We start from the raw sequence: 12,252 nt of genomic DNA, 5'->3' as shown, positions 1-12,252 counted from the left end.
TTAGCCCAAGCGGCTGTTCTCAGTAAATGATCTCGGGGCTTAGAGACAGCGTTCCCACCTGCGCCCGCCACACCGACCTGGCCCCAACCAGGCTTGCAGCAGCTCCAGGGAGCTGACATTCAAAATAGAGGTTCAGGAAAAAGGAGACGAGGACGAGAGAGAACTCGAAGCGATATCCAACCCTTGGCCGGGTCCCAGGGGTTCGGATTTCGGTGCCAGGCCTCCCACAAGGTGGAGCGGAGAGCGACTGCTGGGGGTTTACGGCCGCGAGCCGCGAAGGGCCCATTTACAGGAGCAGCGGCGCTCGTTCCCGTCGCGAGGGTCAGTCTCACGGCTGAAAGGGGAGGAATCGAGGGCCGGGGATTACCCGACCCTTGCCCTCGGAATCCTCAAGTTGCAGACGACCGCCGCCCAGAGGTTCCGCACTGCACAGAAACCCTTCGTATTTATGTCCGCTGCACACCTCCCGAGCTTTAGCAGCTCCAGTTAGGCCTATTCGCTGCAGCAGCTCTTTTCATCGGCCTACCCTACGGTTTGGCGGAAGCGGCGGCAGCGCGGCCTGAGAACGCGGCTGCATCCGGGTTCTTCTCGCCGTAGTCCAATCCTTGGTCTCCTCTCTTCCCACCCTCCTGTTTCCCCCCCCCCCCCCCCCGCCGCCAATCCGCGATCGGCTCTCAGCCGAACATGCTGACAGGGGAGTGAAGGCGCACGCCGACCAATGAAGCTTTGCTTCCCGTTTGAAGTTTCCAGTGAGTGGGCGCCGGAGGCGGGCGCTGCTGGCGAGAAGGTTCGGTTGCGCGTGTGCCATGGACTCAGCCGCCCGGTGATATTGACAATAGGAGAGAGAAAGGGGCATTGACGGGGACCCACCGCGGGTATCAAACTGAGGCTCTGGCAGCAGCGGCTCCAGCCCCAGCGACTCCTCCTCTTTCTCCTTCCTTCTCCTGCTGCTGCTGCGGCTTCAGTCTTCCTCCCTCCCTTCCCCCCTCCCCTCGTCGTCGCTTCTGCCGCCGGGTCCGAGGCAACGAGCAGAGGCGCCGCCCGCCGGGAATGTGAGCGAGGAGCCACCGGCGGAGCCGCAACGGGTCGGTGCCGATTTGATGGGACGGGCCCGCGGGGGAGGATCGTGAGGCCCCTGCCGCCGCGGGAGCGCTGAGGTTCAGGTCCGGCTGTGAGGCCTAGAGGCGCCGCCGCCGCGGAACCGGAGGGACGCCGCGCCGGACAGCCGTCGCCCCGGGCTCCCTGCCGCTGTCCGGACCTCCCCCTGCACGTCCCTGTCCCGCCACCCGCCCCCGCTGCGGCCCTCTCTCCAGTCTCCCGCCCCTCCGAAACCACAGATCATCTTTGGATTCTTCTCCAGAAGCTTCAAGGTAACTTCGTCCCTCCAGCCTCGCGGCTTGTCCGCTTCCTTTCCTCCTTGCTTGCCTCTTCCCCGTCCTCCTGGAGAACCCGCAGGGCACCGGCCTCGGGAAAGGCCTGGCCCGAGCTGGCGAGGGGTGCGGTGGGATGAGGCGCGGGAGAGGGAGCGTCGGTCCCACTTGTCTGATTTACCTGCAATTGCTTCTGATGTTGTCTCTCGTTCTGTTTGCCCCCTCCCCCCCTTTTTCTCCACCTTCCGGCACTGGAGGCGTATTCTTGTCCCCCTTTATCCACTGATGGAGGCGGAGGGGGGAGGAAAGGGGGATTGGTGTAGTGAGAAGGATTCTGTAGCAGCTTAGCTTCTCCAGGGCTTCGGGTAGTGGGGGGATGGGGTGGGTGGGAGCAAAGGGAGTGTGTGAGCATCCCTACAGACCAACCCCTTGTCTGTCTTTCTTCTCCACCCCAGCACCCTCTTTGGATTATCCTGAGCCGTGGAAATGCCCTGTGCCTGCTGCTCAGAGGATGATAAAGCTTGGGCGCTCTAGTTCGGGGCGAAACCTGTTTCCCCGGGCTTTGCACCGACCCGCTGCAAAACACGTTCAGTTCTGCAGCGCTTTAGGGTTGAGATCCTTGACGTTTATCCTGGGCCGCGGGCATAAGGGTCAAGTGATTAAAAAAAAAAAATTTTTTTTTTTTTTGCTACCAGTAACATCTCTATGAGACGTGAAGAATAAAGGGGAGACAAAACGAGTGATGGAGGAACAGGATTTACGGAAATTTTGTGTTGTGAGGGTTACATGTAATCTAAATAACTCATACCAGATTGGAAAAGAAAGCTGCCCCTAAATTTGCAACATACAAACGTGATGTGGAGCTTCTTGTAGATGCACTCATTATGAATTTTTAAGTGATCTTCTGCAGTCATTCATGCTTGGCAATTATCTATCACATTGTATTTGAGGCTAAATTAGGTAGATTGCTAAAAAACTTTTTTTTAAAAAGAGCCAAACGGACTTCAGCATCCCAAACCTCAGCACTATAAGGTCTTGTTTGTTCTTGATTTCTGTTTTTGTTATTTTTGCTCTGTCAGAATTCTGCTAATCCAGGTAACTTTTTATTCTCACACGTTCAGAAAGAAACTCCCTTACTCTTTTATTTAGAGGTTAAAAACCACTCATGTTATGTAGGGATGCCAGGTGAGTGATTGCATTTCAGCATTTCCACTATGTGCCTTATTTCTATTAAAGACTGCCATTTATTTTACATGGGGCATGGTGGAGCTTCTGTGCCATGGAAATGAGGGCATCTGTTTAAATTGGTGAATGAAACTGAGCTTAATGCTTGTTACTTTTAGGAAATAGCCTTCATTTTATATAATTTGAGAAGGTTAAAGAAAATCTCAAGGAACTGTTCTGTTCCATTAGTTTGATGGAATGAAAATTAATATTTGATGATGAACTTCAAGGGAACTCAACTTTGTTGTCTAAGTAGGCTGTGAATTTAGGTTCTTAGGTCAATTTTGGTGCATGATTTCATCATAGTTTTTAAGCTTTAGTAACATCAGATGGCTTCTTTCAAAAAGACTTCTTTGAAATGATTTTAATTATGCCCTTTATGTGTTCTGTTTAAAGTAATCTAGCCTGTCTTCATTGGTGGTATGGTGTCGTTTATCTTAGCTAGGACATTGCATTAAAAAGTCATGCCTTGTTAGTTCAGAAATTGTAAATTTCACCTTGCTGTGATCCATTGGTGTAGATTCTTGAAGTACCATAAGGATTTCAACTCCAGAGCCCATTCATAATATTAAATATCTTGGGAAAATGTATCGATGGAAGTTTTCCAGTTGCAGAATAGCTCCAAAATTAATTTAGGATCTCAAGATGAGAAGAGCTGTGCAGTTAAAAAATGAGTACATGGCTTAGAGTTTTTTCAGGTATAAATGAACATCTTTACCGCATATTGTAGAAGCAGCACAAGGCATTAGCATTACAATATTGTTTATATAGTACTTATATTCTATTTTCCACCAAGTTTTTCTGTTTTCCCATTGAATATAGAACTGTTAATTGATTTTGCTTTTTTCCCCCCCATATTCTCATTTTAAAAAAAAGTGTGTGGGAGTTTTAGAATTTGTGTAACTCACTTGTTTGCTTCCACCTTGGGGGTATGTGGATGATACTTCTTTCTCTTCAGTAGGGATATGTCCTCAGCACCAACTACTCCTCCATCAGTGGATAAAGTAGACGGATTTTCTCGGAAGTCCGTCAGAAAAGCCAGACAGAAGAGGTCGCAAAGTTCCTCACAGTTTAGGTCTCAAGGCAAGCCTATTGAGTTAACACCTCTGCCGCTGCTAAAAGGTAAGGCTCATGACCAGGTGATGGATTCCTTTTCAATTGATCTTTTTATATCTGTATATAATTTTCTTTTTGTAAGTTCCATATTTGTTAAAATTCTTTGTTGCAAGTTGAAGGAATGGGAGACTTTTCAGACATGTTTTAGACAAGTTACTGGTCTGTGACCAGGTATACCCACTCCCCCTTTTAGAGGGCTCAGTTGAACCTAAATAGCCATGGACAGATGAAAAAAAACTTATTATCAGGAGTATCTCTAACACTGATAAATAGAAAAACTAAACGCCACAGAAACTTTAAGGTGTCTGGGTCTGTGTTTTTCTTTTTTTCTTCTGTTGAGATTTAGATGTATACATTGTATGCAATGACACCTATAAATTGTACAATCTTAATCACAGGAAGTAGTAGAGGATATGGTACCATTAACTTATATATAGAAAATGATACTTGAAATAATTCTTTTTTTCAAATTGAGAAAAAATGGTCAGTAATTGATTACCCGCATTCTTGTTTTCAGATAGTACAAACAGGAAATGGATTTGATGATCATTCTTGTTTGTGGAATTAATTATGGATAAGTTCTTATGAGAACTGTTTTTTTTCTAAATTAGACTTTATTCTCAAAGGAAATTTAAAAACTTGGTTTCCTTTAAGCTCAAAGGAAATAAAAAACTTGGTTGCTAGTTAGTGCACATTTATTTCTATAATGATTTGTGAAATTGTTACAAAGGTATTATAAGAAAGGTATCATAAGAAAAGCTGAAAAAAAAAAAGAAAAAGAAAAGCTGGAGTGGGACTAGAAAATGTAGCGGAGGATATTTCAAGCTTCTGTTTTTCCCATAGGAATTTATGCTTATGTTTTTCCCAGTGTAAACTTGAAGTTGGTGGACATGAAATGAATATTGATTACTGTAGAGATGATATATCTATAGTTAATGAAGATGAGCTCATATGAGTTTGGTGGAGAGAATTTTTGACTAAAGATTTTGCTGGTAAACATGAGAATAGTCTTTATAAGACTTTGAAAGAAAAATGAAAGAAAAACTTGCTAGGGATAAAAGTAGCCATGCTTGAACTACAAAGTTGGGAGGTATATTTGGGTTCTTTACTAATTTATTTACTCTGAAATGGACAGGTGATAACTACTATCATCTCTGTCTTGCAAAGAACTTTATTCTGAGGAAGCAGTTTAAACTTTCTTAGAACAGATTTCAACTTTGTTGTATTAATTTCTTGGGGTCCATGGTAAACATTTAAATTGGAATTTAACTGACCACTCAGAGCCATGATGTTGGGTCTTGTGAGTAGTGACAGAGGCATGCATGAGGCAGATTTGGCTCATGTTTCAACACTTTGTTGTTTCTTACCTTATTTAAAAAAATGTGGTAAAATATATATAACATAATGTTGGTCATCTTACCTGTTTTTAAGTATGCATTAGGTATGGCATTTACCTTTGCGTTGTGAAGGCATCCATCCCCATCTCTCATCTCCAGGACTTGTTCATCTTTCCCCAACTGAAATCCTGTGTCCATTAAATAAATACTGCCTCCCCATTACCTCTGCCCCTAACCTCTTTGCAGCCCTCATTCTACTTTCTGTCTGTGAATCTGAATACTTTAGGTATCTTGTGTAAGTGGAATCCTACAATATTTGTCTCTCTTGTGGTTGGCGTATCTCGCTTAGTGTAATGTCCTGAAGATTCATCCATGTTGTAGCATGTGTCAGAAGTTCTTTCCTTTTAAGGCTGATTAATATTCCATCACACATACACACACACACACACTCACTCATGCACACAAAACTTACGTTTTTCCACCTTTTGGTTATTGAGAATAATGCTGCTATGAACATGGGTGTATAAATATCTGTTTGAGTCCCTGTTTTCACTTCTTTTGGGTATATACCCAGAAGTGGAACTACTAGGTCATATGTTTAATTTTTTGAGTAATTGCCATGCTGTTTTCCACAGCAGCTGCACCATTTTACATTCCTACCAGCAGTGCCCAAGGCTTCTTCCAATTTCTACACATTCTCACACTTACTCTTTTCTTTTTTTGATAATAGCAGTCATAATGTGCATAAAGTGGTAGTTATTGTGGTTTTTATTTCCCTAATGATCAGTGACACTGAGCATCTTTTCATGTGTTTATTGGCTATTTGTATTTCTTTTTCTCATGTTTTAAACGTAGTCCAATAGTACTGAAAAATTTCCAAGATTTCTACTCTCCAAAAATGTGATTTTTGTGAACTTATGTATTTTCCCAGCATAGGAGCATTGGAGAGCAACAAGATCATATAATACTAGATACACCTGCAAGCTTAATTGCAGAAAGACTAAAAGTGATTCTTGTGTAATAAGCACGTTTTGGGAAGATATTTAGGAAGCATTCCGTAAGATAGATTTCCACAGCTGTAGAATAACAAAGAAGTAACAGTCATTTACAGATTTTAGAAATGTGTGTATGTTCTTGGTGATTATAGTGAATGTAGAGAGTTTGTTGAATGACATTTGTTGTTCTTACAATGGATTAACTTTTGTTTGTGTGGCTTCTTACAACTTTAGGAAGTGGTTTATGAACATAATGAAAATGTAAGATGAATTTCTTTTCTTTTTTTACCATTTCCTTAGGAAAAACCAGAATAAATTATATATGCATGCCAAAGGCTAGCTACTGATTTAATTTTCTATAGAATTGTTTTGACTGACTTGGAAGGCTTGAGTTAATTTTATTTGGGGGTGTAATATAAAGTACAGTTGAATTTTGGGGGTTGCTTTAAAGAATAAAGTAAAAACATGTCTTTAAGGTCTTTAATTTTAGGGGAATTTGAAAATGGAAATTGTATAAACACCGTAATTATGAAACATTTTTAACATAATTTTTGAAAGCTCAAAAATTAGGTATTCATTAATGATCACTTATTTTGTGTGTTTGCCCTATAAAAACGTTTATTATAGACATCATAGTATTTGAGTGACTTGGCTCAGACGGTAAAGCGTCTGTCTACAATGCGGGAGACCCGGGTTCGATCCCTGGGTTGGGAAGATCCCCTGGAGAAGGAAATGGCAATCCACTCCAGGACTATTGCCTGGAAAATCCCATGGACAGAGGAGCCTGGTAGGCTGCAGTCCATGGGGTCGCAGAGAGTTGGACACAACTGAGCGACTTCACTTCACTTCATAAGTAACACTACCATTATTGCCTAGCATTTTAAAAGTCTCTTTATTTGCAGAACTGTAAAAAAGTGAAAGGAAACTTTCATCTCTTTTGCTCTTTTTCCAGTAGGTGGGGTTTTGAAATTTGTATCAGTGATTTTATTTTCTGCAGAAAGCAGCACCAGCACGTAATTGTCTGTGTTAATATATTAGAGTGACCTGGCTTTTCCTGCAATTGTGAAATTGCAGGATAGACCTTGACATATAGACATCTGAATTTTCTCCATGAAGTACTTCTGAAAGTATTTTCAGAAGGTTCTAAAGTTTTTAAGCTTGAAGGACTTTTCCTCATTTTCCTGGTAAGGGAAATTCAGTAGCGGTTGAGTGCCTTATGAGCCTCATAAGAAAGTAAAGACTTTGATGCTTTCTGGGTACCTGCACAGCAGGACATGATGCAGACTTTGACAGGTACCTAGGACGAGATAAACACTTAGGCAGATACACACACACCCATGAATAATAATTGCAATAATAACTGCTAGGAGTTATTATCTGGTTAAGTGGTTTATGTTCTCCACCCACTCCTTATTTCCTTCTCTTTTTAACTTTAAACGATTATATAAATTTAGATTCGAGGGAAATGTTTTTGAAAACTACCACCTTTTTGAAAATTTGATTATAATGAAAGTGGCATCATTGTTGCTAGGCTTACAATTCATCATACATGTCTGAGGCATTTTGCTTATAGTTTGAACAGTTGGTATCAAACATTCCAAAAACTTTGATGCCTGGAGGTGCTATTCAGCAGAAAGAAACTCTTTGCCTCTTGATATTGAAACCTTTAGATGGGTAACATTTCTGTGACACTCATTCTCTGATTTTTTTTTTTTTAACTTTAAGCTTATGATTCAGCATACATTTTTATTTTATAGGGTGACAGTTTGTAAGGACTTAAATAATTTCAAGTTAAAATTAGTTTTTGTGCTTTTGAAATTGTTAGATGGGCTAATTCCTCTCTTTCATTTGTATCTGGTTTGTGTAGTATATAGGAAAATGCAGATAGAATTCCCAGTTTTTATAATGGTCTAGGGCTCTAAACTGTATTTATGATGAGAATGATTGCCTAAGAAATAGGGTCCTTGATTTTAGTGTTCACCTTCCTCTGTGGAGGTTATGCTACAATGTTGCATGGGAGGAGGTACATAGGCTTTGTTTCCTGCAGGAGTTCTAGCTAACTTCTAGCTTTGTTGCCCAGGGCAAGTGAGTTAATTTCAGAAAGCTTGGTTTCCATATCTATCAAATGGGAATGACAATAAAAATCAAGAGATATGGCAATACCACATCCAATGCATTACTAACTATTGTCACTTAACTGAGATTTCAGAAGTTAGATATGAATAATGTGAAATTATTATTTGACCTTTTATATTTTCATAGCAAAAAGTTGAAACTGGAAATGTCTCTGAAAATTAGGAAACAAGAGCATAGTTTTGTGGTCATGAACCTCTTTCAATCCCCAAATGTGAAGAAACAGTGTGCAAATATGTTGACTTTAGTAGACTAGTTATTTTAAATATCTTTATCTGAAGATTTTTTTACCTTCTGCATTGGTATCCTGCCACATATTTGAGTGTAATGCTTTTTTATTTTTTAACTTACTAGTGTTTTGAGTAGATAGTAGAGTTATATGGTTCAAATTTTGAAAAATACAAAAGGATATGTAATGAAAAATCTTCCTTCCAAGTTGGTTTTCCTAATTAGTTCCCCTTCCCAGAAACAGGCAGCCATAATATACTTGTATTGTAGGCATAGGCTTTTTTAAACCCTTGATTTAATTTGAAATGCACTGAACAGACTGAAATTATATGCACATTTTATATGCATATGTCCATTTTTTTAAAATGGGAGGATTGTATAGCATTTTTCAAATTCTTGAAGGGGTATTGGAATCAAAAAAGGTTAAGAACCATTGATCTAGTGATCTAGTTTGTACCTTAGATTAGTGATGTATATTCTTTATTTTCTTTTCCATTATGATTTATTACAAGATATTAAATATAATTCCCTGTAGGGCCTTGTTATTTCCTTGTTTTATAGTAGTTTAAATCTGCTAACCCCAAACTCCTCTAATTTATTACCCCCCTCCCTTTTCCCCCTTTGGTAACCATGAGTTTTTCTTCTATGTCTGTGAGTCTGTTTTATAATTTGTGATTGATATATATTCCTTAGGCAACTAAATTGTAGTGTATGTGTATGTTATGTGTGAATGGTTTTAAAAAAATAATCATAAGCTTTGCTTTTGAACCAGAGAACATCTGTAAGTTAATAGGTGTTATGTTCAGCTTTGCAGCCTTTGAAGCAATGTGGTAATATTTTTCTTTGGGAGAAGAAATTATAAGATTTTGCACAAAACCAAATCTCAAATTACACTGTTACCATGTGTGAAAGATTACAGTAGTTGTAGTGAAGAGGTATTTCATTCACTTTTAGGTGGGAATTTATCTATCTTTCTTTATACATATATGTATTAATCTCTCTCTCTGTATATATATGCATATATGTATATCTGTATATCTATATATAGCTAACTATGTCTATATCTATCCTAATAGTCTGTTTCTGTAGAATAGAGAAAATTCCTGTACAGAGTCTTACGTGGGCCAATATAAATTGAGAGTAAGCATTCCTGATTTGTGAATGATTTAAAAGTAGAGTGGCAGCTTGCATTCATATTCATCCTATCTGAATATGATAATTACTGCTTAATTCTTAACCTAGGGTTCATGGATTTCTGTTTGGGGATAGGGTGTATGTGTTATAGACGGGATTCAAGGTTCTAAGAACCTCCTAAAATTTTATGTAAAGTTTCTGTGTATGTGCATTTTTTTTTTTTTTTTTTTTTGAGGACAGAGTTCATTGCTTTCATCAGATTCTCAAAAGATTCAGTAATCATTACTGCTCTTTCCCCAGAGGTAAGAACTTCTGGCTTACACTAAAAGATTGGGAAATTGTTATTATTATTACTGTTTTTCCTGTGTATCAGATTAGCTTTGTGTGTGCACAGATGCATTGGATACTTATCAGTAAATATTGTAAGCTTTAAACAGAATTCATCATAAAGTGGCTCTCTCCAGGATATAACCCATCCAAGAAATAAAAATAAATTAAATTGTGAAATAAAACCTCTCATAAGGTGAGGTGGTCCTTTTCTACTTAGAACTTTCTTCTCTTTGTATCATTCTTCAAATTTCAGCTCAAATGGGACCTTCTTACGGACCATCCTGCATCACTTTAAAAAATAATCTTTGACATTTATATCATTTTATTGTTTTTTAGCATCATATTTATAACCTGAAATTATTTTATCTTTGTTCACTTGTATGTTATCTGTTTCTCATCCCCCATTAGAATGTAATCTTTAGTGTGAATACCTTGTTTCGCTTATCTCTACGGCCTAGATCAGTTTGCCTCATACATAGTTGGTATTCAGTAAGCATTTGTTAGCAAATGAATGAACATTGTTAGATCACAACATTGAGATTATTAGTAATAGCAGTATAGACATTTGTTTTTCCTTTCTAAATATTAAAATTCTTTGCCTCAAATCCAGGCCATGCAGATTTTAACTAGTAATTTACACAAAATAGTAAACTTGTTTAATGAAGATTTTTCAGTTTTAAAGGATCAAATTGCTAAGTGTTCTCTTAAAATGCTGAGAATGGGTTTATGTTCTGTGTAATTCTGCGTGTTTCAGGTTAAAAACAGAAGTGGTATCTTGTGGAGAGAGAATAGAGTGGATTATATGTAAGGTAGACTAAGAGTCATTCCTTTTACTTAGGGGATTCATCACTTTGATTTTGCACAAGTTAAGATATTAAATACAATGCAATTTCTTTTTTCTGCTGGAGTTTGGGGACTGAATTGTGAGCTGATCAGATCATCAGATGTTCTTTCTTAATATAGTTTGAGAGAATATCTGATTTATAATGGACTTTCAGAGCAGTGTTTTATGGTCAAATTTTCTCATCTTTAAAACTTTCATTTTATAATAATGTTAACTCTTAATATTAATTAGATTTTGTAGTACTTGAAAAAGAACAGTAAAGTTTCCCCATATTCCATAAAGGCTAACTAAAGTAATTCTTTGATTTGTTTGCCAATGACATTCTCTTTTACCACTTAAAAATACTTTTCTACTTTTGGTATTGTAACATTTTATTTAAAAACCCAGGGATCTTATTTTTATTTTATAGTACAATTATGCATAAAGAACTTTTGCATATGTTAACTGTATATTATTATTGTTACCTAATATATAAAAGTATATACCTAACATATGTTACTTGAGGGAGGCAGTTACCCTCCCTGAGGTAAGAATGGTCTCTGGGGTCACACACACGTAGGTTTGAATTCCAGGTCCTTCACAGCCATGTGACTTCTGAGCATTGGCTTTATATCTTCAAAACTGGGAGTGTATTAGAACCCACCTAAGAGAGTCAGATTAAGTACCATCAGGCAGGTAAAACATTTTGCTCAGTGCTGGGGACATTGTAGGAATTGAAGAGTATTAACTATCACAATTATGGTAAGAACTGCGTAGTGGAAAATGCTTACCAGTGTATTCAGTTGATTTTTTATTTAATTCATTACATGGATTATTTCCACTTAGGTAGAAAGATATGGAGTGAGTGGAGCTATGAGAATTAGACTTTAAAAGCAAAAGAGGGAACTGGTTCTTGTGGAACAATCTCAGCATTATTGTTGTCAGTTTGAAACCAACTTCTCATTTCAGGAGTAAAGAAGATGGCTAATGTGATTATTTTCAAGGGAAATTCCATTTGTGGAGAGTTACCCAGGAGAAACTATTGTTAGGTAAACTAATTTTGGAAGCTGTCTAGTAGGACAGGATTTACAAACTTTTTTTGTGATCGCTTACTCCTGTCAGTAAAAATAACATGTATTTCTGTTTATATATTATATATATATACATGTGCTATTATGTAAATATATAATGCATGTTAAGAACATACACAGACATAGAAAATTAAAAAGGATGATTCTGAAAAATATAATGTGTAGATGTTCTTAATACTTCATTTTTTAACCTCCTTTTCCCTTGCCCACCCTCCCAGCACATTCACTGGCCTTGGTATCTCTTTATTTTGATGTTTTGCTTTAAAGAGAGAACCTTCTTTTTAGGTTTTGAGCCTTGTTAAATTTATAGCATTTTGTTTTGAGCCAGAAAGAGTTGACACTGAACCCAGATGTGGAGAGTTGAATGTGAACACTTCTTTCTTTATCTTCTTGAGGTTTTTGAGTTTATTGCACCTTAAAGAAACAAAATCTAAATGGACGATTTTGCCAGTTTGAATATTGTAGATGGTT

At 38.5% G+C, this 12,252-nt stretch overlaps 1 protein-coding gene across 2 annotated transcripts in view; it reads left to right on the top strand.

Annotated features, from left to right (window-relative positions):
- The first annotated feature begins 775 nt into the window (after positions 1–775).
- PPP2R5E (protein phosphatase 2 regulatory subunit B'epsilon) overlaps positions 776–12,252 on the top strand; it is a 158,533-nt gene continuing 147,056 nt past the window's right edge. The window contains exons 1-2 of one of the 2 annotated variants that reach the window (XM_004010710.5): positions 776–1,370; positions 3,556–3,716. In XM_004010710.5, the coding sequence (XP_004010759.1) occupies positions 3,560–3,716 (157 nt within the window). In that variant the 5' untranslated portion in view covers positions 776–1,370; positions 3,556–3,559. Of the gene's footprint in view, positions 1,371–3,552; positions 3,717–12,252 lie in introns of both variants that reach the window. The other variant, XM_012181791.4, reaches the window with a different exon arrangement.

The sequence above is a fragment of the Ovis aries genome, chromosome 7, assembly GCF_016772045.2.
Source record: "Ovis aries strain OAR_USU_Benz2616 breed Rambouillet chromosome 7, ARS-UI_Ramb_v3.0, whole genome shotgun sequence".
NCBI classification, from domain to species: domain Eukaryota; kingdom Metazoa; phylum Chordata; class Mammalia; order Artiodactyla; family Bovidae; genus Ovis; species Ovis aries.
The sequence above is the reverse complement of the archived record's forward strand: the minus strand, read 5'-3'. Positions and strand labels throughout refer to the sequence as shown.